Source organism: Hippocampus bargibanti, linkage group LG01 (genome assembly GCF_051943395.1).
Source record: "Hippocampus bargibanti isolate YZ-2025 linkage group LG01, ASM5194339v1, whole genome shotgun sequence".
NCBI classification, from domain to species: domain Eukaryota; kingdom Metazoa; phylum Chordata; class Actinopteri; order Syngnathiformes; family Syngnathidae; genus Hippocampus; species Hippocampus bargibanti.
This window is the reverse complement of record NC_142734.1, coordinates 28,387,897-28,414,147: the sequence shown is the minus strand read 5'-3', so window position 1 is coordinate 28,414,147 and position 26,251 is coordinate 28,387,897. Positions and strand designations below refer to the sequence as shown.

The window sequence follows — 26,251 nt, the reverse complement described above, 5'->3', positions numbered from 1 at the left end:
AAAACCAATGACGTGAACATTTGTTTTCCCTATTGTGTAGACTGAATTGCGCGCCACATGTTTTGTTTAGGAAGGGATGCGGCAGCACTTGGAGCTGGGCCACTTTCTCAGGAAGAGATATGACGGCTTTCTCAATCAAAGCTATCTCAGACACGAGGTACATAAATGCTTGCAACTTGTCATCGTATCTGTCAATTGCCGCCATTTTTTTCTGGTCACATTTTTCACCCATTCGGTAAAGGTGAGATTTTAAACAAACATGTAATTTTTCAAATATTCTTTGGTTCCAAGGGACTGACAAGGGGAACAGTGAAAGCTTTTGTATTCTGTAACATTGTTTTCATGGCGTAAGGAAAAAACCGCGTCCTCAGAGTGCCGCAATATCAAAATATACTTCAGAATTTTACTTGGCATTTTTGAAACTGCAACATTGATAAGAACGCTTTCAGGTCACGGTTAAAAGGTAAATAACCCATTTTTTTCTATTTGTTTTTTCTTCCAGGATGCACAACCTTAATTTATTGTGCAATAATCTAATTATCACATGTTTTTGTTACATATTTTGATTCATTTTTCTGCTTTAGAAAACATTTATGTTTTAATTATGCGGGAGCTCGGAACGGATTACGGCATTTACATGAAAAACACGTCTTGATTTACAACATTTTGTAGAAAAGATTTTTTTTCTCCAGAACCAATTAATATTTTAGGTAGAGGTACCTCTGTACTGATAAATACATTTAGGACGTGTTCATTTGTTCTGCCCATCTCATAACTCCATGCGAGAAAAGTGAATTCCGTCCTATAAATACAACCTCTTGCTTTCTCAGATCACCGTTCGCAGCACAGACTATGATCGAACACTGATGAGTGCCGCGGCCAACCTTGCAGGTGACTCCGCTTGTTGCTTCTTCCCGTTCTTAGCCTTAATAACCCGCCGAAAGTGCTATATATTCAACAGTAACTTCCCCCAATACAGGTCTTTACTCTCCCACTGGCGAACAGGTTTTCTCACCAAACATCTTATGGCAGCCCATCCCCGTGCACACAGTTCCGCAAAGTGAAGATAAGGTACCTCAGCAACAGGATTTTGCATGTATTTGCGTTTTGAACAATTATTGACTCCTGCGAATAAGCGATGCGGAAGTGAAGTTTTACAAAGCACTTCTGATAGTTTTTGACTCCTCTAGATGGCACTGTTGGCTTAAAGGACAACCGACGTCTCTGGACAAGTTGTGTCCATAATTTGTAAAATGGCTTCAAATGATTTCTACTGAACATATTTTATAAAGATTCCATTCGCGCTGAATATTCAGGAAGTCTTGTTTTTGAGTTGGTGACGAGTCCGTACGTGACGTAACTGAAGGAACGCCCCTGACCGAAAAAAAGACACATTGTAGCAGTCGTTCCATCACGTCAATGTATTTTGCTGTACTTGTGTGGTCTGAAAACCTTGTGTTGCACCAAAAAGCCGCCAGAATAGGGTGACCAATCTCCATGGAAGGAATTGGGGGCGGGACTTTCTGAAAAATCCCAATTCGCAGCTCAATTTTATGCAGATTTTGGACACTTTAAGTCATTTTTATTGGTGTTTTGCATTTGAATAAAAATGTCATAATGATGACAAGTTGCAAGCATTTATGTACCTCGTGTCTGTTTTGGGTATTTTAGATGCTATAAAACGTTTTTCTGATGTCAGTTAGGAAACAAAAAAGTGATGTCGGTTGTCCTTTAAAGATGCAGTGGATTTCATTTACACCAACCATCATATTTAAACCAAAAGCACCACCTGGGGCAGTCAAAAAAATAGCACAAGTGCTTCATGAAGCTTTGTTTTCCCATCACTACTGCAAACCTTTTTCAGCTGCTGGCTTTTCCCCAACGAGATTGCCCCCGCTTCGAAGAGCTAGTGAAGGAGACTGAGCAAACGGAGGAATTCCGGAACATCACGGCCACTAACAAGGTTCACCCTCGTGCCTTCCATTCCTTTTCCGCTACATTTTCTATATCAGGAGACTAACTCGTTGAGATAGTGTCCTTGAGAGTTTTGAAAGGTGCTTGCGAATGAAATGTGTTATTAAACACTGATACCTCGGCTCACGAACTTAAATTGGTTCCCAGAAAGTGTAAGGCGAAAAGTCTGTCTGCCAAACATTTATTTCCCATAAAAAACCATTAAAAATCAGAATAATCCATTCCCAGGTCCCCATAAAACATAATTTTCTACAAAATAAGCCTTAAAACTACACAAGATATACCTTATTTTATGTATAATAAATGTGCTATTGTATTGTAATTAAAGAAATAAACTACAGTATAATAAAGTCATTTTATTGACCTTTGTGATGGTCGTTGATGTAGTTGTCGATTTCCGAGTGATATTGCTTTCCCGGCGATAATACCCTCACTCACACGGTCCCCTGCTAGCTGTTTTTCATTGATCCAAATCAACAGAAGTTTTTCAACCTCTTCTATTGCCTGACACCGTTGCTTACACAACACAGAAAAATCCTTAGGCACACATAGTAATGGTCGACTTAGCGTACTGGTACTGGGATGCTAAGTCACACAAACGCACACCTCGTTCGTATTTTTCAATGATCTCCTTCTGCTCGACCGTAATTTTCTTTTGTGTCTTCTTCGGCCTAACTAGCCTGTGGTGGGATCTTTTTCGGTCCCATAATAGCAAAAGTACTCCAAACACAAACCACGTCTGCACTCAAAGAGAGTGAGTGACAAAAACTAGTCCGCCAGCCACCGTGGCGCTGTTCGACCCCGTGGTTTGGTGTTCATCTGACGAAAAGTAGTCCGCCAGCCAACGTTGCGCTGTGTGGTTTGGTTCGTCCGCCAAAAACTAGTTAGTATGCCAAGATTATATTCTTGCGAATTTAATGTTCGTAAGGTGAAAAGTTTGTGAGCTAAAGCTTTCGTATGCTGAGGTATCACTGTATTATTATTTGTTTGGCAGCAGTGGGATTAAACAGACTCTTTTGCTCCCCTGCCCAGGACATAATGGATCTGGTGCGGAATAAAACAGGACTGAAGACGACAAGTGTGGAATCTGCCTGGAGTGTGTACGATACCCTTTTCTGCGAGGTGAAGAGATCACATTTGCCAATTGGGTTGTGCCTGGTGATGGACAAATGAAGCTTCATGAAGCACTTGATAGTTGTGATAGTTTTTGACTCCTAGATGTACTAGAAGTACTTCATGAAGCTTCGTTTTCCCATCACTAGTTGTGCTGTCTTTGCAATTGTTTGTCCCTTTATAAAAATATCTATATATGATGTCCAGTAAAGTCTCGTTATATCGATTATATCGATAGTACCGCTTATTACGATACTATTTCTATGAACGCAAGGAGAAAATTACATGCCGCAGAGTCGGATATATCAATAGTCCCGGTTATATCTATATTTTTTCGGAATCCCGAGAATATCGATATGACGAGACTTTACTGTATTTATTCATCCATTTATTTGTTTGTTTTTAGTTACGTCATAACAAGTCCGCTCCCGATTGGGTGACCCCTTTTGTCTTGGAAAGGCTCCACTTTTTAAAAGACTTTGAATTCCGGGTAAAAATCGTTTTTTTAAATGTTTATGGATTTTAAACGGCGAAACCAAAAAGTGTCTCAAGTCATCCAAGTATCCTCTGGTCTTCCTAGGTTTTATTTGGTATCCACAAACAGCGGGAGAAGAGTCGGTTGCAAGGAGGTAAGTATTCAGGCAGGTTCACGAGAAAAAAAGAACAAAATGATTTTTAGTGCCTTAGAAATGTTTTTAGAATGTGAGACACAGACATGACACAAAAACATGTTTTTTCTAACTGAACCGGTTTGTGTTCGACACCCTCCAAGAGGACAGATACGTAAAAGCAGGCAGATTGTCCAAAAAATACAATGCTAACTTGACTTCATAGATTTTGACAACTGTAGTTGGACTACATCGGCAAGGTATAACAAAAGAGAATCAATTACGCAGTGTGTTTAAAACAATGGCAAGTGTGTCACGTTATGCTAATTCTGCAATTAAACCAGTTGCTCCTCAAATTGTCTGCCAACAGTGCCCGTTTCAGGTTGCATCGTTGATTAAAATTCACTATCGTTGGGTTTCATGTCACGGTCGCGGTAACCTTGGCTCGCCTGATCTGTTTTGACATGCGTCATCCTTACCTAATTCAGGGATGCTGTTGGGTGAAATAGTCAAGAATCTTTCCCGGGTGGCTTCCGCGAAACAAATGCAGCGTTTGAAAATGATGATGCTTTCTGCGGTGAGTGTCAGAAGCTGCGACATATATTAAATACTGCACTTTTCAACTTTGACTGCTGTAATTACATTGATGTGTGTTTTGCACAGCATGACACCACTGTGGCAGCTCTGCAGGCCAGCTTGGATGTTTTCAACGGCCAACTACCGCCGTATGCCTCCTGTCACATGATTGAGCTGTATTCAGATGACAGCGGGTACACACACACACACACACACACACACACACACACACACACACACACACACACACACACACACACACACACACACACACACACACACACACACACAGGCACACACACATACACACATTTCTGTTTCAACGGTTTTGTGAGGTCCAGAGAACTCCAGATAAGGAGTGAGGACCACTGTTGCTGATAAGTTTAGAGAAGAACTTGTGTTCCATTTGAAGACTAAATGTCACTCCATTTCCCACTTCAACTTCTTTCAAAACAAAGCAATAAAAAGTGGACTCGAAACTGAAATAATAGCAGGAGTGAGGTTTCTGAATGGGTACATTCAAAGTCCTCACCCGTGTAATAAATTTGGTTAAAATATCGTTTTACTTTTTGTGGTATGAACTTTTTCCTCTCATGAACCTCACACACACACACACACACACACACACACACACACACACACACGCACGCACACACACACACACACACACACACACACACACACACACACACACACACACACACACACACACACACACACACACACACACACACACACACACACACACACACACGCACACACACACACACATTGAGTAAAAAGTGTGTGTATCCAAGTGCAATGAAAATACACACCAAAAAATCATTTTGAGTGAATTTGTGAGGACCTTTCTGAAACTTTAACAGATGCTTATATAGACCCTCTAGAAGCCTTTACAAGGAAAACCTGTGAGGACCGGCTCAAAGGTCCTCACTTGTCAAAAATGTCATCGCTGCATATGGTATAAAATGTTAGTGGTCCTCACAAGACTAGTCATACAAACACGCGCACACACACACACACACACACACACACGCACGCACACACACACACACACACACACACACACACACACACACACACACACACACACACACACACACACACACACACACACACACAGTGCTCATCTTGCAGTCTAGTACTAGATGGTTTGTTTTACAATGTAAATATTATAATATAAATATATTTTAGTGTTGTTATGCTCTTTTTGAAATCATGACAGACACTTTTTCCAATGTGGAAATAATTGAGATCAGCCTTTAATCGTCCCACAATGGGGAAATTTGTAAGATGATGACTATATCAGGTCCTGTGGGAGGTAAATAATTTGTAGGAGGTAAATAATTTATCACATAATTGATTTGATTGACTGTAATGTAGGCAAGTGTAGCCTAGAATCAATCAAAACGTTGTGACACTGATAGGCATTGATTGAATGACAACATGAGTGACAACCGAGCAGTGGTATCAAACATTGACCCTTGAACATTTTACTCAAGTGAACTTTGCAACTATCAACGAAAAAGCTTCTCCACAAAGACGAAGTCCATGTTGCATGCTAGCACAAATCAAAGTGAGACGATATGAGTGAACAAACATGTAATATAGCATGTCACATCGACGTGAAAATGTCTCACCGGGTACAAAACTTAAAGGACAACATTTATAAAATGGCTTGAAATGACTTCTACTGAGCGTATTTTACAAAGATTCCACCGCATATAGCTATATTTTACATTTTAAGACTCGCGCTGAATATTCCGGAAGTCTTGTTTTTGAGTTGGTGACGAGTCCTCACCCTACGTCACTGAAGGAACGCCCCTGACCGAAAAAAGGACACATTGTAGCAGTCCTTCTATCACGTCAATGCATTTTGCTGTACTTGTTTGGTCTGAAAACTTCATGTTGCACTAAAAAGAGGCAGAAGAGGGTGACAAAGCTCCATGTAAGGAATTAATCAGTGGAAACGGGCTGATTAATTCCTTCCCCCCCCCCCCATTGCCTCAAAATGGCACGGAATAAATTCTTTAATCGATTGCAAACATGTATGCTTTCCTCTTCAGAACTATTTGAATCATATTCATAACTGGATGAGTAACAAGAAAGCATATTCTCCGAATCTGAAGCCATTGTTTTGATTCTCCAGCAAGGCAAGACAAGACGTCTTGGGGTGCCGCCACGAAAAGGGGGCGGGACCTTCTGAAACTGGCCACTTCCGGGTTCATTTTTTAGCAGATTTTAGACACTTTAAGTCATTTTTATTGGTGTTTTGCATTTGACTAAAAATATCATACTTCGTGTTTTGGGGATTTTAGATGCGATAAAACGTTTTTCTGATGTCAGTTAGGAAACAAAAAAGTGATGTCGGTTGTCCTTCAAGCGGACAGTGCGTTTCGAGACAAAATAGGCTTTTTCATTTTCTGAAATCTAAATGTGGCGAAAAATAGTATCGTGACTGAAATGAAATGACAACAGAAAGGTACAGAAAGTGCTTAAGAATAAATGACTCTTTGTGTTGTCATATCATGTTATTTATTTTTTTTGTTCTTTTAACTTCAAGATGGCGCCGCGAGAGTGGCTGCCTTTCCAGCAGCTCGTGTATTTTGTTTTTCTACTTCTTTCATTCCTTTCATAACTTTGCTGCTGTGAAATGTACATTTCTCCACTGCGAGACTAATAAAGATAAATCCAATGCACGGACAAAGCCGCCATGTCACTATCTAGTAACTCACGACGTGTAAGCCCTCTGTTGGCGCTAAAACTACTAAAACCACATTTGCTTTCACATTTCAATAACACTACTGTCGTTAGACAATTCGCCAAAGTTGATTTAATCACAAAAACATTAAAAAGCGACACCTTAGAGTGAACGCTGCCGCTTGTGGCTGCCGCTGCTCACCCCCAGAAAAATATTCTGTGACTGTAAAGTGTCCTTGAGAGTTTTGAAAGGCGCTTCCAAATGAAATGCGTTGTTATTATTATGCTTGGAAATAGTGTATAGTCAATGGAGACACAAGGAAGCACTAAAAAAAAACCTAACTGACGCTTGTTTCATGCGCTTGCAGGTCTCTGACGGTGTCCATGTTTTACCGGAACGACAGCACGGTTGAGCCATACCCGCTTCAGCTGCCAGGCTGCTCCCTCGACTGCCCCCTGGAGGAGTTTGTGAAAATTACAAAACTGTCGATTTCGGAGGACAGACAGAAGGAGTGCCAGTTGCCTTCAACTGGGAGGAATCAAGGTGAGCTCTTGACTTTTCCAACACCAAAATAACACCGGTGATAAAGGCGTCTAAATCCCCTTCAAAAGGTGTGAGGCGCTTGTTATCTCAATGGAAATTGATGCACTCGACATCTCTTGTTGTTTTTTAGTATGTATGTATGTATGTATGTATGTATGTATGTATGTATGTATGTATGTATGCATGCATACGGTATGTGTATGTATGTATGTATGTATGTATGTATGTATGTATGTATGTATGTATGTATGTATGTATGTATGCATGCATACGGTATGTGTGTATGTATGTATGTATGTATGTATGTATGTATGTATGTATGTATGTATGTATGTATGTATGTATGTATGTATGTATGTATGTATGTATGTATGTATGTATGTATGTATGTATGTATGTATGTATGTATGTATGTATGTATGTATGTATGTATGTATGTATGTATGTATGTATGTATGTATGTATGTATGTATGTATGTATGTATGTATGTATGTATGTATGTATGTATGTATGTATGTATGTATGTGTGTATGCATGCATACGGTATGTGTGTATGTATGTATGTATGTATGTATGTATGTATGTATGTATGCATGCATACGGTATGTGTGTATGTATGTATGTATGTATGTATGTATGTATGTATGTATGTATGTATGTATGTATGTATGTATGTACATATGTACGCACGTACTTACGGTACGTAACGGTACGTAACGATACGGTACGTTACGTCTCGTTACGTTATGGTATGATATGCATGGATGCATGAATGAGTTCATTCATTCATTCGCTTGTGGCTTTTCTATCATTGGATTGGATTGGATTGGATTGGATATGCCTTTATTAGTCTCACAGTGGAGAAATGCATGCAGTTGTTTCGACATGGGGACGGATCACCCGTCATTTATTTATTTATTTATTTATTTATTTATTTATTTATTTATTTATTTTTTCATTTATTTATGTATTTATTTGTATATGTATATGTTGATATGTTTGTTTATGTATTTATTTACTTACTTTATTGATATACAGGGATACCTCGGCTTACGAACGCCTTGGCTAACGTTTCGGTTTATGAACGTTCAATTCAATCTTGGCATACGAACTATTTTTCGGGATACACACGGAGCTCCACAATGAGTGATGTGTCGTTCGTGAACGAGCCCGTTCTCCTAACAAGAAAATGGCAGCAGATTTTTTTTTGTCCTCCGTTCCTCACCCCCAGTCTTCGGTTAAAGCCGTAAGTGATTGGTCAAAAACGCAGCGGGGGGCGGTTCTAGAAAGATGCAAATAAAAATATATAGGCAGACGACAGCGAGAGTTCAAAGGCAGAATTTAGACTGCAAGGATAAAATATCCCATCAATCAGGCTTCACAAATAACCCACACAAGTCATCTGTACACTTGATGTAAAAAGCTATCAACCCAGCTAAACAGAACACAATTGATGAGGAACTAGGTAAAATTATCGCAGAGAAAGCACAGCAACTTCACTCGGTTATCGTTAAGAGGCAACCTGGAAGTTCCTCATCCATTGATGATTTCAAGGCTGGCCACGGATGGTTCAAGAACTTTAAAGGACAACCGACATCACATTTTCGTTTCCTAACTGACATCAGAAAAACGTTTTATAGCATCTAAAATACCCAAAACACGCAGTATGATATTTTTATTCAAATGCAAAACACCAATAAAAATGACTTAAAGTGTCCAAAATCTGCAAAAAATTGAGCTGTGAATTGGGCATTTTCAGAAAGTCCCGCCCCCAGATCGTGACATCACGCCAAGAGTCAAAACAATGGCTTCAGATTCGGAGAAGATGCTTTCTTGTGACTCATCCAGTTATGAATATGATTCAAATAGTTCTGAAGAGGAAAGCATACATGTTTGCAATCGATTAAATAATTTATTCCGTCCCATTTTGAGGCAACATTGGGGGGAAATGTATCACCAAAAAAGAGGCAGAAAATGGCAACCAACCTCCTGTGAGGAATCAATCAGCCCGTTTCCACAGGCTGATAAATTCCTTACATGGAGCTTGTTCGCCCTCTTCTGGCTTTTTTTGGTGCAACACGTTTTCAGACCAAACAACCACAGCAAAATGCATTGACGTGATGGAAGGACTGCTACAATGTGTCCTTTTTATCGGTCAGGGGTGTTTCCTTCAGTGACGTCACGTACGGACTCGTCACCAACTCAAAAACAAGACTTCCGGAATATTCAGCGCGAGTCTTAAAACGTAAAACATAGCTATATGCGGTGGAATCTTTGTAAAATACGCTCAGTAGAAGTCATTTCAAGCCATTTTACAAATTATGGACACAACTTGTCCGGGGACGTCGGTTGCCCTTTCAGCGTCATTCGTCATGGTGAGGTAGCCAGTTTTGACGATAAAGCTGCCAAAGCTTACAAGGAATCATTCCTCAAGATGGTGGAAGAAGGCTATGTTCCTCATCAAGTGTTTAATGCTGATGAAACCGACCACTCCATTCCATCAAGCCATCAACGACCATCACAAAGGTTAATAAAACGACTTTATTATACTGTACAGTTTATTTCTTTAATTACAATACCATGGCACATTTATTATACATAAAAAAAGGTATATTTTGTGTAGTTTTAAGGCTTAGAAAATTAGAAAGTGGAAAATTATGTTTTACGGGGACCTGGGAACAGATTATTCTAATTTTAATGGTTTCCTATGGGAAATTAATGTTTGGGATACACACTTTTCGCCTTACACACTGTCTGGGAACCAATTAAGTTTGTAAGCTAAGGTATCACTGTATAGCTTTTCTGCCTTGCAGTTGTTCATTCATTAATGTATTTATTATTTATGTATTTATTCATTTATTTGTTTGTTTTTTAACATATGTGGCTTTTCTACCGTGCAGTTGTTTCGACATGGGGACAGACCACCCGTCATTTATTTACCGGTATTTATTTGTTTCTTTATTTGTTTATACATGTTTGTGTTATATATGTATGTTTGTTTATTTTTTTTCACATAACGTGGTTTATTTATTTATGTATTTGTTCATGTATGTCTTTATACGTCCGTAGATTGATTGATTGATTGATTGATTGATTGATTGATTGATTGATTGATTGTTTCAGAGGTGATCATCACTCTGGCAGTGTTTGGCTGCCTGTTGCTGGTCCTCATCGTCATCCTCTTCCTGGCCATGATTCGCCACAAGGAGCCGTTGGGCAGCCGGGGATATCACCAGATCGGCCGCGAGGGGGCCGAGGAGTCCTGACAGAAGCGCCAAGTCCTCCTTTGCAGACAAACCAGCAGTTCCCTGTCTCTGGAGAGGAGCCACGATGATGCCACTGATGAACTTTGACCTGTTCTGAAGCTTCATCAATTTTAATTTTTAACTTACAGGCTCGTTTTACCCCACCTCCCTCCCTTTTTATTGTGTTTTTTTAAGGAGTACCAAGTAAGTCGCGACAGATAATTTTACACAAAGCTGCCATGATGACAAAAAGAATAATTTGTTGTTTAGAATAATGTTCTAGCCATGTTTTTTGTGTGCGTTTTTTTGATTTGATCAATGTTATTTGTCTATTTAGTGCAATTATTTGAACGACATCAAGAATGTTGAGCCTTTTTGTTTGTTTGTATCTTAGAGAGGTTCCATTTTCTTAGCAAGTGGTTTGTTTGAATTTATTTTGTCCATTGTTTTTCCGTCGGTCAAATTAGGCCAAATAACCATCATGCCTTCGTAAATCATTGATCGCCATTGGTGAATCTTCTCTTTCCCAATCTGAAGCCGTGATCTGTGATTCGTAATTGTCACTTGACTTTTCCACTTCCTCAAAACGATTTGATTTCATCAGCGGGTCACTGACTTTGTTTTACCGAGTCAGCTGAAAATTGGCTCTCTGGTTTTGGATTGGATTTGCCTTTATTAGTCTCGCATTGGAGACATTTACATTTCACGGCAGCAAAATTATGAAAAAAAAATGAAAGTAGAAAAGCAAAATACAGGAGCTGCTGGAAAGGCAGCCACTCTCGCGGCGTCGTCTTGAAGTCAAAAGAACAAAAAAAAAAAAACTAAATACGTAACAAATAACATAACACAAAGAGAGACAGAGAGACATCCATTCTTAAGCACTTTCTGTACCCTCTTTGTTACACAAAGCAGTTCCAGATGAAAGAGAGAGGATCAAAGTGTCTCTTCACCAGTGGATCAAGGAAATCTTGGTGAAATGTGCACGTCGACAAGCTAAATGTTGAAAGCAAACACGCAGCTGTAGCATCCACTAACGAAAAGAGATTTGACTCACATCTCCTGTCGCTCATAAATCCGCTTCAATTCCAAACCGCGACAGTTCCATATATTCATCGGCACTCTGCGCTGTCGCTCCTTATCGCGTGCTCCTCCAGCCATGTACCCATCCAGCCGCAGACTTTTCCAACAGCACCGACCTTCCGCTGAACAAAGCGGGGCTGTGAAGATGCTCCCCATTACCGGCGCAAAAAAGCACAATGGCCCCTGTGGTGTCCAGCGATGACAGTCGAATGGCACCGACATTCCTCCCATTCAAAAGCAGTACTGGCATATTCATGCTGCCGAAAAGGCGCAACCGCTCAGCACAGTTTCCTCCTTGATGAATGCCATGGCCAAAAATGCAGAAAAAACAATCCGCATCCGTTCCACACGACGCACAACAACTAAAGTGACCAAAGAAACCACAAAAACGACAAAACAAAAAAAGCAAGACTCATGAGAGCACTTGCTGACGGCTGCCTACTCGGGCGCCATCTTGGACTCCTTTTTGTCAGCATCTGTTTTGAAATTGCGAGTGACCTGCTTGACGCTGAAAAATATTTCAATGTTGACTCCCAAAGATTCGTTTTATTCACACGATGGCTGCACTCTGTATCGTTACAAAGATTTAAAATTTCATGCGGCCATTTAAATGCTCATAACGAACAATGAGGACGAAACGAGTGATGGGCAAGGGAAGCTTCATGAAGCAATTGATAGTTTTTGACTCCTCTCGAAAGGCACACTTGATCTAAATATGCAGTGGACTTTAAGACATTTCCTTTGCACTAACCTTCATATTTAAAAGTGCTTCATGCTTCATTTTCTCATCACTAGATGAAACCACACCTGGTAAAATATTTCTACATTGACTTCATGAATGTTTAGTTTACAGTACTGCCAAGTTGAATGAGTATTTGTCAGTTTGGTTTGTTTTCAAGAAGATGATTAAATGATTTGTAGCTGTACGCTGTGTCTTCTTTTTCAAATTTAGCTGGTGGAAAAGAAAACGATACAGCAACTTCTCTCAGAAACAGTGCAGGAAGCCTTTATTCAAACATTTCATTTTAATTGACATTAGTGATTTGTCTGTCACACAACAGGTTACATTCAGTATGGTCGTGGTTCAACAACTTAATAGAGAGTTTGGATCACAGAACACGGGGTTGACTCGTTGCATTCGGCTGCAGCGCAGAAGCGGCTTCCCCGCATGTCAAAATGGAACCGAGAACTTCTACGAGCCACCACATTTTTTGCAAACTGACCACGTTTCAAGAATGCAAGTGCTCCGGCTTCCGTGGGAGTTTCGACTACCCACAAGTGAAGTGAAGCAAATGAAGCTTCATGAAACACTTGATAGTTTTTATACTCCTCTAGATGGCTTGGTTTAAAGATGTGGTGGATTTTTAAGTCCTTTGCAATAACCTTCATATTTAAACCAAGAGTGTCATCTGGAGGATCCAAAAAATATCAAGTGCTTCATGAAGCTTCATTTTCCCATCACTATCACCCATTTGCAGACCGGTATTTTCTACAAGCGTTTTTCTGAAATTTCCTTGGGGATCACCTTTCAGAAAAAGAAAGGGTGGTATTGAACCCTCCCAAGGTATTTATTTGTTGTAGTTTACAACTTCATGAATTTGAAACATGTCAACTTGCTTTCAGAGACTCAGTAGGACAGGAAACAAATTCAATTACCAACAGCGGGGAAAAAATGTGTTAAACCAGTAAAGCTATGATGATATTTTTAAAAAGCATAAAAAAGCATTTCTCATTGTTGAGATCACAAACATACAAAATTTCATCTGGAAACATGCAAATGACTGCATCCATACATCACTTTACTCTTACCGTGTGCAAACATTTTCCGTAAGGAATGAGAAGTATGAGATGTGACGAGACGTCTCCTCCTTCTTTAGAGGATAAACCATCCAAGTGCAAAAGGTTGCAGCAAAGCTTATAAAAGTTTTTTTTTTGGGGGGGGAGAAGGATGGCGGGGTTCAAACTGTCCTTGTGGACCACAACAATCTTATTCTGAATGATTGTGACATCTACAATGAGATGACGCAACTATGAATCGGGTGGAGATCACATTCAGTCACGATGCGTTTGGGGGTGGGGTGGTGGTGGTGCTTGATTCGGTTCTTTTATTGGATCCAATGACTTTAGTTCTGATTTGTTTCAGTTCTGGGGGGTGGAGTGACAATAACCATGATGCTGTTGGTTACTTTGTGGAGTGGAGTAGTAGTTGTGGTGGTGGTGGTGGGTATTCTGGATGTTTCCGTAAGCGAACAGAAGGGGGGCGGTAGAGGAGGGCTGAGTTGATGCTTGGATAGAGCCGTACCAACTGGACATGCAACTGGGCTGCGCTGTGGAGGAGGGGATGCTGAAAAAGAAGAGAGGGGAGGAGGATGGGAGTTTGCAATTACAACTTTTACGAATGTGACTGTAGATTAGCCGTTTACACATACGTCGATTCCAACCTGGCCCGATCGCCCCTGTTACTTCTGGACAGGTCGTCATCGCTGTCATATCGTCTTGGGTTGTCCGAAAAAGAATCCCTGGAGTCGAATGTATGGCTGTTGAGGATTCCTGTGGGGACCTTGGCACACATTCAAGGTTTTATGAAAAGTAATGGAATGGCACTGTGACAATCTTTATGTGTGTTGGAGACTTAAAGGACAACCGACGTCACTTTTTTGTTTTTTAACTGACACCAGAAAAACGTCTTATAGCATCTAAAATACCCAAAACATGCAGTATGATATTTTTAGTCAAATGCAAAACACCAATAAAAAGTGTCCAAAATCTGCAAAAAAATTGAGCTGCGAATTGGGCATTTTCAGAAGGTCCCGCCCCCATTTCGTGACGTCACGCCAAAAGGTCTTGCATTGCTTGTGAATCAAACAATGGCTTCAGATTCGGAGAATATGCTTTCTTGTTACACATCCAGTTATGAATATGATTCAAATAGTCCTGATGAGCAAAGCATACATGTTTGCAATCGATTAAAGAATTTATTTGGGCCATTTTGAGGCAAACGGGCGGGGGGAATGTCTCACTCAAAAAGAGGCAGAAAAATGGCAACCAGCTCCGGCGAGGAATGAATCAGCCCGTTTCCACAGGCTGATACATTCCTTCCATGGAGTTTGCCTCCCTCTGCTGGCGGCTTTTGGGTGTAAGACATGGCTTAAAAAAAAAAACAGTACAGCAAAATACATTGACGTGATGGAAAGACACTACAATGCGTCTTTTACGGTGAGGAGGCGGTCCTTTTCTGACGTCACGTACGGACTCGTCACCAACTCAAAAACAAGACTTCCTGAATGTCTTAAAACGTAAAATATAGCTATATGCGGTGGAATCTTTGTAAAATACACTCAGTAGAAGTCATTTGAAGTAATTTTACAAATTATGGACACAACTTAACCGAAGGTGCCGGTTGTCCTTTAAATAAACACATAAACAAACAAACGCATAAATGTTTGCTTTCACTACTGAACTCTTTATCCACTGTTTATTTATGTGAATGATTAATTTTCATTTTACCAGATTCTGTTTGGGCTTCTGGACACGGAAGAAAAGCACCATCAAGCTTGTCGGCAGCAGCTCCCAAAAGAATAAAATAATCCCATAAACCATGTAGGCCTCATCGCTGAACTTCAGAACATCAGCCTGCAACACAAGCACACACAATTTTCGATATTTTATCCTTCGTTGCGTGTGAAGAATATATTAAAAACGAAAAAAAAAGAGAATAGTAGGCAACACAAGATGGCTGCTGTTAGCTCACTTTGCATTTTAGTTCTGTGGTCCGCCCTTTACATTGAGTTTTTAATATAAATATGTCAATGATTTCCTCATTTGAATGAATTCAATTATTGTATTTCCTTTTTAAACAGGTAAGAAGGTAAGAGTGGCTACGATCACTCAAGTGTCATTCGTATCTCGTAACCACAGACACTTAATTGACACAAGTAGTCGAATACAAAATAAATTATTGCGCGTTCTTATACAACCACTAAAGTATAAAGAAACACATTTGATCAAACATGGATTCCACGGTGTTGTTCACGTGTGTGAAAACGTCTTTCTGATCAGACAGAAAAGCGACTCAAAGGCAGGACCATGACAATACTAGCTGCTGCCAGTAGGGGGCAGTGCTGTCATTCATTAGAACGATGCGAAGTCGTGGGCTCTTCCATAAACGGACTGATTTACAATGGCACTCAATCATAGTTCAGTGAAGTGAAGCCAACGGCAGCCATTTTGTGTTGCCTCACGGTAAACCGCCGACATTTAATATTTTGATTTCTAGGTGGATTTTGCCCATTACTTTTTGTCTCTTTGTCACAATATATACTATATGGCTGTACCAAGAAGAGTTTGGAAAGCACCAAATGCACATTTCAGCCATAAGAATGCAATTTAAATATTTTATTATCAGGTATTTCTCAGAGAACTACAGAGAAAGTCTAATTTTCAGGAGAAAATCTAATTTGATATGTAAACACAACCACTATCAGTCACAACTCAGGGTACGGGAGATCGTGTGTGTAAATGGTCGAAACAAACGGTGAAGAGCTCTCATTGGTATTTTCAGTGAGAACTGAACAGAAGTCGTGAGTAACAATGAGCTCAGCATTTTTCCCTCCTCGAGTTGGTCAGAGCAAAATCACAGCAAAAATGTTTGCAGCCTGCTTTTGACTGGGAGTATCATATTCATGTTTTTTAATGTCTTTTAAATGACATTTTTATTTATTGGGGGTCATATAATGAGCTGAGATTTTAGCATGTTCTCAGTGGAACAGCCGCATGCTGTTTGCTATACTGGATTTTTGTATGGAGTTGATGAAAGAATATCTCCTAGGAACTGTTGATTTTATTTTGTCATTATTTTTATTAACTCCCGTTCTATTTAAACCGGTAAAAAAAAACACAACAGCAAAATATATACAAAGTTTGACTGACTCTCCTCCTCGCATTGAGCAATGACCATTCACCTGATCTGAAACACTGTACCAGCTGTAGTTGCACAAATCTGGTCTGCCCAGTGGAGACAGCGCCACCACCAGGTTGTAACAAGCTCTCGATGTGTAGAGAAGAATCACCATTGCTCCGACAGCTATCGCCTGACACACTGATGTTCCCTGTAAATTAAAATAGCATACTCACGCCGTAGTACAACGCAGTGAAAAAGAGATTTGCTCTCTTCGCGATTTGTGTCCTCTTTGCATATTCATGACACACGGACGGGTTTTAGTTCATCAAACCAATTTCAATATGACAAATATTTTCTGGTAGACAGCAGAATTCATTGTTCCATTAATCCCTGAGGTGGCAAAGCACCCACCATACTACAGACGATCCCCACCTTATGAACAAGATACGTTCCGAGAGGTTGTTTGCAAGGTGAATTTGTTCGTAAGTTGCTTCAGTGCAATATTTTGTATGGAAAGTATATTTAAGTCAAACACTGAATGAGGAAGTATAAAACACAGACACTCTAACAGTAAAATAAATTCACACCTACTGTAGTATGACTACATATATATCCTTGGGTCTTCAGTAAGCCATTACTCAAGCTGCTGGCACGTAATCACTGAAGTACGTGTCAGGAGCATTTACTTTTTGTTATATCAGCCTGTGGAAACGGGCTGATTAATTCCTCACACGGAGCTTGGTCGCCATTTTCTGCCTCTTTTTTAGTGCTACATTCCCCCCCCCCCCCCATTGCCTCAAAATGGCACAGAAAAAAATCTTTAATCGATTGCAAACATGTATGCTTTCCTCTTCAGAACTATTTGAATCATATTCATAACAGGATGAGTAACAAGAAAGCATATTCTCCGAATCTGAAGCCATTGTTTTGATGCTTGAGTTTTGGGGTGGCGCCACGAACAAGGGGGCGGGACCTTCTGAAACTGGCTACTTCCGGGTTCATTTTTTTTGTAGATTTTGGACACTTTAAGCCATTTTTATTGGTGTTTTGCATTTGACTAAAAATATCATATTGCGTGTTTTGGGTATTTTAGATGCTATAAAACGTTTTTCTAATGTCAGTTAGGAAACAAAAAAGTGATGTCGGTTGTCCTTTAAATATGAATGTTAGTGAAGAAGAAATGTCTTAAAAATCTACTGCATCTTTAAACCAATAGTGCCATCTAGAGGAGTCAAAATCTATCTCAAGTGCTTCATGAATCTTCACTTGCCCATCTTACAGGGCTGTGGGGGTTACTTTTTCACAAGCAGACAGGCAGTTTCAGATTTTTTTTGGTGGTGATTTTAAATACACCCAATACATGCTATCTAACAAACTATATACGTGAGATGCACTTTTAATTTTGTGTCCAGAAAGACATCAAACGTCTAAGATCGTTCTGTGATTGTTAGCGACCATCTGTGTGTCCCTTACCTTGGATTGGAGCAAAACATTGGCGGAGGACATCTTGGCAATGCGGAAGATGCAGACTGCCAACGACACGGCACACAGAACAAAAAGACTGTCGTTGATCAGGACGCGGGCCAGGACTGCATGTCTCACACTCCTGTCACTTGACACATCACAGATCACACGTTAGAACATGCAGACACTTTCCACCTGGAAATCCAGTTTAAAGTTATTGAAATGTTTTGGCCGACTAAATTCTGTTGGTGTCTCCAGGTGACGGTGGAATAATTAAAAAAAAAAAAAAAAAAAAAAAAAAATTGGATACATTTTTCAAGAAATGATTCATTTCTATTGATTGCCACTTTTTGACTGTCAATATGCTTTATTGTAATTACTCATTTATTACAGTCAAACCTGGGTTTTGAAACATCTCGGTTTTCGACCCATTCAGTTTTCACCCAGAAATTTCGGGTTTTTATGCCTCTGTTTACAACCAAGCATGGGTTGTCGAGCAAACTGAGCGCACCTGAATGCATCACTCGACCCCCCCCCCCCCCCCCGCTTCCTTATGCTTCTCTTCCTCTTTGTGACCGACCGACTCATTCGTGTTGTTGAATGAAAGGACAACCGACGTCACTTTTTGGTTTCTTAACTGACATCAGAAAAACGTTTTATAGCATCTAAAATGCCCAAAACATGCAGTATGATAATTTTATTCAAATGCAAAACACCAATAAAAATGAGTTAAAGTGTCCAAAATCAGCAGAAAAATTGAGCTGCGAATTGGGGATTTTCAGAAAGTCCCGCCCCTAGTAGAGGAAAGCATACATGTTTGCAATTGATTAAAGAAGTCCTTCCGTGTCATTTTGAGGCATCTGGACTGCAATGTAGCATCTCAGAAAAGAGGCAGAAAATGGCGACCGAGCTCCCTGTGAGGAATTAATCAGACCGTTTCCACAGGCTAATAAATTCCTTATATGGAGCTTGGTCGCCCTCTTCTGGCTCTTTTTGGTGCAACATAACGTTTTCAGACAAAACAAGTACAGCAAAATGCATTGACGTGATAGAAGGACTGCTACAATGCTAAAAAAGGCATATCCAATCCAATCCAATGTGTCCTTTTTTTCGGTCAGGGGCGTTCCTTCAGTGACGTCACATACGGACTCGTCACCAACTCAAAAACAAGACTTTCGGAATATTCAGCGTGAGTCTTAAAACGTGAAATATAGCTGTATGCGGTGGAATCTTTGTAAAATACGCTCAGTTGAAGTCATTTTACAAATTATGGACACAACTTGTCCGGAGACGTCGGTTGTCCTTTAAGTCTTTATTAAAAAGCAGACGTGTTATGCTGAGATCTCCGCAAATCAGACGTTATCCTTGTAAGGTGATGAGTCGACGTGTTTGTATTGTTCAATCACGCTTCAAAAAAACAAAGCAGACATTGATTACATTGATTACAATGGGAAATGTTTCGATTTTTGAACACGTTTCTGGAACGGATTATGGTCAAAAACCCAGGTTTGACTGTATTCCTCAAAGTATCTCGCACCGTTCCTTACCTTGGCAATTCCGAACGCTCCAAAGCTCCTCGCACCAACAATGCACATGTTAAATTTACCACAAGGAAACATGTACAGAGGGACAGGAAGAACACAGACAGGGCAACCCTGAAGAGGAAGACAAACAAAAACTATCGGGACCGCAAACGACATCCGCAAGCACGCACGACGGCAGATTCATATTTTTGAAAGTATTTATATTTCAACAAACTTTTACCTGTATTTAGTGAGCTCTGGAGAATATTTAGTTTTTGCCTTGAACACCACCTAAGAAATAGACAATAAAACAATCAGGGGGATTTATTGTCAAAACAGGCATGACGCGTGATCCAAGTGTTGAGTAAGAGAAGGTCGGAAGAGGAGCAAAACGTTCCCTTCTTTTCGTAGGGCCGTGTGAACTTGACAGAGTCTCAAGACATTCCCATGTAATTAAATGAGCACAAACACTTACCCATAACTTTTCGTTCACCCCCCACCCACTGACAAACATTTAAGTCTGTCTTTGCGGCCACCATAAATTAGATTTCTACAATACGCTCACACATCTCCAAAATTGACAACTATAAGCTAGCAAGGGAGTCTTCATCAAGTGAAATTATCTCAATCATTTAATCATATCGTGCGGTGGTGGGCAACCTGCGGCTCTTGAGATGCATGTGGCTCTTTAGTGGGTCGCTGAAGCTTTTTTTTTTTTTTTAAATGTGAAAATGGAAACAGATAAAGAAATATTTTTTTTTTGTTTAAAAACAGAATCAATGGGTTTTTTTTTGATAGGCATATTTTGCTCATAGATAAATAAGGCATATGTTACAAGGCATTATGAGGATTTTCCTTGTTTGCAGATCAGAATCAGAATCAGAATCATCTTTATTGCCAAGTATGTAGATTTTTTAGTTGTGTAATTTGTTTATGTATTGGTTATTTTAAATCATTTTTTAAATTTTGTATGATTTTATTTTATTTATAAATTCTGTTATTTATTTATTTTTAATTGTGTATTTTTTATGTTTTTGTAATTTTTTTCATGTATGATTTTATTTCATTTATAAATGTTATTTGTTTATTTTATTTGTTATTATTGATGTATTCAGCTTATTTATTCATGTATTCAATGTATTTATTTATTCATTCATTTAGTCATTTATTTATTTGATTTTTCAAATTTCTTTTTTTATTTGTTCATGTTTTTTATTTTTCTATGTAAATACTGTATGTATGTATGTATGTATGTATGTATGTATGTATGCATACCCAGCATGCATGCATACATACATGCATGCATACATACATGTATGCATTCATACATGTATGTATTTATTTGTTTATTTATTTATGTGATTGATTATTTTTGGGGTCCAAGATGTCTCTCATATTGGGCCAGAAAATAATTAAATAAATGATTTGGTATGGTGTTGCTTAATTGACTGACCACATACAGTAAAGTCTCGTTATATCGATATCGGATATATCAATAGTCCCGGTTATATCGATACTATTTCTATGCACGCACTGAGAAAATTACATGCAAACAGGGTCGGATATATCAATAGTCCCGGTTATATCGATATTTTTTCCGACTCCCTTGAATATCGATATAACGAGACTTTACTGTACTTCTAATCACGAAATTACAAACCGTGTTGTAGCTGTGAAAAGCTACGGTCGTTGTCAAGTTCACATCTAATGACACGAGTTGCCCCATAAAAAATAATCATCATCATTAAAAAACAAAACATAGATTAGCTTTAACATGAAAAATTAGTGTGCTTGCAGAGTGCAAGAGGTCAAGAGGTTAAACTTGTCGAAATATTTCTTTCAAATAGCCGATGATGATGATTTTTATTCATCTCCACTGGGTTCTGCCACACTTACGGTCCAATTTTGGTAGCAAGCTCACTCAATCTTGTCTCTCCGCTGACTTTTTGAGTTGCATAACTGCGTGTGTGTAAACAATCTGCCTTTTGTGTCATAATGTAGGTCAGAAGGCAACCTCGAAAGGAGGCGACTGCGCCAAGAACAGAAAGCTACGGCATGGCAAATATGGTAATTAGCATCATGACCAGTCCAAATATAAGTGGAAAGAAATTAAATCCCAGGCCGGGTTCTTTAGTCTGTGTATACTTGGTGTGATATTATAAACTGTAGAGAACATTATATTGACTAGTTTGCAGCTTTTATTGCAATAAGTGGCCCCAAGGTCCGCTCGCCTACGGTGTGGGAATGTAGGATGTGTAGACAAAAGTCCATGTAAGAGTGCAACCGGAGCTCTACGCTGTTTCCTTTTTGCACATTTAGCATTTTGTTTTCGACAGTTTATTTCGCTTTGTATTTATTTACATTGCACATGGCATAAAAACATACCGTGGGAGAATGTGTTTTATTTATTTATTTTGCTTCCTGCCATAAATAGCCATTTTGATGTCAAGTTTTTCAACATTGAAAATTCCATGAATTGTATTTTTGTTTTTGAAATAAAAAATATCCATTATTAGTTACAACCAAAAAAAAACTATTGTTTTATAGCTAATGTGAAATCTATACGGTAGTACCTACCTCTACTTATGAAATGCATTGGTTCTGGAAGTAATTTCTCAAGGAGAAACTTTGGTACGTGGATGCGCGTTTTCCATGTAAATGCCCTAATTCAAATTCAGACATTGTTTTTGAAGCATAAAAATGCATCAAAATATTAGCTCCTATATTTTGCTTTTCTACTTTCTTCTTTTTTTTCCTTTCATAACTGAATTGGGAATTTCTCCACTGTGAGACTAATAAAGGTTAATCAAATTCTAATTATTGCACAATAAATGAGATTTGTGCACAATGTAAAAAAAGAATAGGAGAGAATATAAATAATGGCCATTTAAAGGACAACCGACATCACTTTTTTGTTTCCTGACATCATAAAAATGTTTTATAGCATCTAAAATACCCAAAACACGTAGTATGATATTTTTAGTCAAATGCAAAACACCAATAAAAAAAAAGTGTCCAAAATCTGAAAAAAATTGAGCTGCGAATTGGGCATTTTCAGAAAGTCCTGCCCCCAGTTCGTGACATCACGCCAAGACATCTTGCATTGCTCAACAATGGCTTCAGATTCGGAGAAGATGCTTTCTTGTTACACATCCAGTTATTAATATGATTCAAATAGTTCTGAAGAGGAAAGTATAAATGTTTGCAATCGATTAAAGAAGTCCTTCCGTGTCATTTTGAGGCATCTGGACTGCAATGTAGCGTCCCAGAAAAGAGGCAGAAAATGGCGACCAAGCTCCCTGTGAATTAACCCGTTTCCACAGGCTGATTCATTCCTTATATGGAGCTTGATCTCCCTCTTCTGGCTCTTTTTGGTGCAACATGACGTTTTCAGACCAAACAAGCACAGCAAAATGCATTGACGTGATGGAAGGACTGCTACAATGCGTCCTTTTTTCGGTCAGGGGAGTTCCTTCAGTGACGTCACGTACGGACTCGTCACCAACTCAAAAACAAGACTTCCTGAATATTCAGCGCAAGTCTTAAAACGTAAAATATAGCTATATGCGGTGGAATCTTATTAAAATACGCTCAGTAGAAGTCATTTGAAGCCATTTTACAAATTATGGACATAACTTGTCCAGAGACGTCGGTTGTCCTTTAATCTTTAACAGGGCCCTTATCGTTTTTTTTGCCCACTTCAGTTCATTCTCAAGAATTTATCCAACGACAATTGCTTAATTTCGCCTTTTAACAATCCTTCATAAACGTCCAAAGCAAACATCAGCACAGTGAGCCACTTTTTTCTAAGCGATTCATATGTACACAAAATTAACACAACTCCTCATGGTCTGAAGCGCATATGAAGAGGATGCTGCCTAGACACAAATCTATCTACATAAAAAGACACATTCGGTATAGGTCCATTTTAGCCAATAGGATGCCAGGAAGGTGTTGGGTAATAGCCAATGGAGGAGCAGTTCTAAGTATGTTGCATTCAGGAGAATAGGATCTGCGAGAAGCAGCCAACAATATATTTTTACTAGAAAAACGAAGCTTCATGAAGCAAGCGACATTTTTTTGACTTCTCCGTATGGTGCTCTTTGTTTAAATATAAAGATTAGTGGAAAGGAAATCTCTTAAAAATTCACTGCATCTTTAAACCAAGAGTGCCATCTAGAGGTGTCAAAAATTATTAAAAGTGCTTCATGAAGCGTCGCTTGGCCATCACTAATTTTAACTATTGTATCTTGAAATTTCTTTTGTAATAGGCATTTTTTTTTTTCGGTTTAGGAGTTTTTTTTCGGATACAAGTGTCAAAGTGTAGCTGATGACATTAGTAATGCAATTTTGCTTCAAATTGCTAAATTCTCAGAAGACCTGCGAGACGTCATTGATTTAGGCAACAGAGAATTCGGCTCAGTACAATCCATATATGCTTGTAACGGACAGTCATGCAGTTCTGACGTAGGCATTATGTCGACAGAAGGCCAATATCTCTTCCTGGTGTTACCAGGTAACAAAAAAAAGCAATAAAGTACCAGTCAAAGTCTTCAATTTCCCTCTTGTAAGCACAAATTATCTGATGGGCCTACAGTTTTTGATCAGATGTCACATGGACAGTCGGAAAAGCCTCATTGCTTCTTTATTATATTTACTTTATTCTTTTAGCTGCAGGTTTCGTCGTGTTAAGAGGTGTTGTGCTGACACACAAGAGCCGCCGTTTTCCCCCCCGACCGTGCGTGAGTGCATTTTTGTTCTATCAGAAAAACAAAAGGTAAAAAATAAGGGAGGGTAAGGATACCTTGACTCCTTATTGTAGCAAAACAAAAACATTTTGCATCTCGGAAACTTGTGTTTTAGAGATCATGCTAGGGATTACATTCCATGTAAAATGTGAGGTGACGTCAACGACAAAGTCAATTATAGGTCAAAATTCACATTATTTTTTTTTTGCGAAATATTCAGCACTGTAAATTTGCTCTAAGTTCAGCTTCTTAAATCATTTGAAATAAACCATCAACTCTGCAATTTTCTTTTCCCCCGAAAGTTCAAAATGTATTCATTTAAAAAATAAAATTATTTTTTTTTTTCAACATTGATTGACTGCGTGGATTTCATAAGTAACACACAATTTTACAATTTCAACGTTGAAAAACTTGACAGTATATATGAATGTAATGTGTGTGTGTGTGTGTATGTATATATATATATATATATATATATATATATATACACACGACATTGACCGTAATGCTGTAATAATGTAATACCGTACAATACTGCGTTTTTGAAAGGGGCTTATAAATGAAATGTATTATTATTATTATTATTATTATTATTATTATTGGTGTTTAATTAAATGCTTTCAATTCTTGGACACGTGAGTACTTCCAGTAAGGTTTTGAATGAAATGTACTGTGTAAATAAAGCTAGCTTGCCTGGAAGCCCCTTGAAAAAAAACATTCAGTATCCAAGTTGAACGTATCAAATAAACAAGTTGAAAAGGTGGATATGGAGGGCGGGGGGCTTTTGAGGTGGCCAGAGGTGGGTGGTGTGTGTCCCTTGCTGCCCAGCCCTCTGCGCACCCCTGGTGTTCTTAATTGACTAACAAGATAACAGTTAGGTTATCGTGCATGTCAAATCAGAGGCAGGTGCGACCGCATTAGGCTGATTTTTCATCACCGATCATACTTATCCTGTCGTCTTCTTTTGTTGACTTTTGAATAAAGTTGATAGAGGTGCAAGCTTGCCTTTTGTTGCCCGATCGACCGAATGATTGACACTAACAAACGAAATACTACGCAGTTCTCACCTGCCAGAAGTAGAGGTTAAGCAGGCATAGGGTGAAAAACTGCAGGCACACCGGGCAGCAGTAAAGCAGCCAGTAGGCCAGCGGTTGCAGCTGCATGGCCTGCGCCGCATTTTCAAAGTAGAAGGAGAAGAGGGTCGTCCGAAGCGCTGCCCAAAGTAAACACAGAAACAAAAAGGCGCTCTGGTAGCTGAAGCGCTTGTATCCGTAATGCAGAATGAGCCACAGTTGCAGGTAGACGAAGCCGAAGAGGAGCGAGTACAGGACGGAGTACGCAGTGGTGAGACTCAGCTCCAAGGCGGGGGAGATGGTATCTCCTTCGGGGTCCTCTTGAACGGAGCTCAACAAGCTGGAAGTGACCTCCTCTCTGGTCGAAAACATCTCCGCTGGGGCGACTAACACTAGCAAAGCCGCGTACGGCAAAAGTGGGTCAAAGCTGAATCGAATTGACAAAAGATTGCTTTGAAATGCGCTGTCAAAGCATTATTCCTTAAAATAAGGGGCATTGTGGAACTGCGCGCAGCCGGGCGAACTCAAATGATGACGTGGGGAAGAAAGCGAGTTCCCATTATTGAACGCGCAAACAAGGTGAACTGAAAAATAAGGAGATTCTCCAGCAACTCTCATGCAAAAAAACAACTTGTGGGGGAGGAGGGGGGTCTCCAGATCAGCTGTGATGCAATTGTAGACCCGCCCCCCAGTTCTGGTTTT

The 26,251-nt window shown here is 39.4% G+C and overlaps 2 protein-coding genes across 7 annotated transcripts in view; one reads left to right on the top strand and one right to left on the bottom strand.

Annotated features, from left to right (window-relative positions):
- Nucleotides 1-12,767, top strand: part of acp2 (acid phosphatase 2, lysosomal) — an 18,293-nt gene extending 5,526 nt beyond the window's left edge. The window contains exons 3-14 of one of the 2 annotated variants that reach the window (XM_089008140.1): nucleotides 71-157; nucleotides 831-891; nucleotides 980-1,071; nucleotides 1,865-1,963; nucleotides 3,007-3,096; nucleotides 3,494-3,577; nucleotides 3,668-3,716; nucleotides 4,184-4,272; nucleotides 4,359-4,465; nucleotides 7,340-7,515; nucleotides 10,417-10,458; nucleotides 10,640-12,767. In XM_089008140.1, the coding sequence (XP_088864266.1) occupies nucleotides 71-157; nucleotides 831-891; nucleotides 980-1,071; nucleotides 1,865-1,963; nucleotides 3,007-3,096; nucleotides 3,494-3,577; nucleotides 3,668-3,716; nucleotides 4,184-4,272; nucleotides 4,359-4,465; nucleotides 7,340-7,515; nucleotides 10,417-10,458; nucleotides 10,640-10,782 (1,119 nt within the window). In that variant the 3' untranslated portion in view covers nucleotides 10,783-12,767. The remainder of the gene's footprint in view (nucleotides 1-70; nucleotides 158-830; nucleotides 892-979; nucleotides 1,072-1,864; nucleotides 1,964-3,006; nucleotides 3,097-3,493; nucleotides 3,578-3,667; nucleotides 3,717-4,183; nucleotides 4,273-4,358; nucleotides 4,466-7,339; nucleotides 7,516-10,416; nucleotides 10,459-10,639) is intronic. The other variant, XM_089008147.1, reaches the window with a different exon arrangement.
- On the bottom strand, nucleotides 10,991-26,251 carry gpr137c (G protein-coupled receptor 137c). Of its 5 annotated transcripts, none has more exons than XM_089008186.1 (8): nucleotides 25,544-26,251; nucleotides 19,970-20,019; nucleotides 19,753-19,860; nucleotides 18,215-18,347; nucleotides 16,803-16,949; nucleotides 15,349-15,474; nucleotides 14,283-14,401; nucleotides 10,991-14,185 (listed from the first exon to the last, which is right to left on the bottom strand). In XM_089008186.1, the coding sequence occupies exons 1-8, from the start codon at nucleotides 25,919-25,921 to the stop codon at nucleotides 13,981-13,983; spliced, it is 1,266 nt and encodes a 421-aa protein (XP_088864312.1). In that variant the 5' UTR covers nucleotides 25,922-26,251; the 3' UTR covers nucleotides 10,991-13,980. The 5 variants fall into 5 exon arrangements, with proteins under 5 accessions (XP_088864312.1, XP_088864305.1, XP_088864294.1 ...); XM_089008179.1 differs by having other exon boundaries at nucleotides 18,215-18,353; nucleotides 25,544-26,248; XM_089008168.1 differs by having other exon boundaries at nucleotides 14,271-14,401; nucleotides 25,544-26,243.

Excerpts from the sequence above, each read along its gene's own strand:
- gpr137c (XM_089008160.1), bottom strand. The coding sequence starts at position 25,921 with ATGTTTTCGACCAGAGAGGAGGTCACTTCCAGCTTGTTGAGCTCCGTT. Across the intron at positions 18,354-19,752 it reads GAGCGTTCGGAATTGCCAAG|TGACAGGAGTGTGAGACATG; the intron begins GTAAGGAACGGT and ends TGATGTGTCAAG. Across the intron at positions 16,950-18,214 it reads ATGTTTTGCTCCAATCCAAG|GGAACATCAGTGTGTCAGGC; the intron begins GTAAGGGACACA and ends TTTAATTTACAG.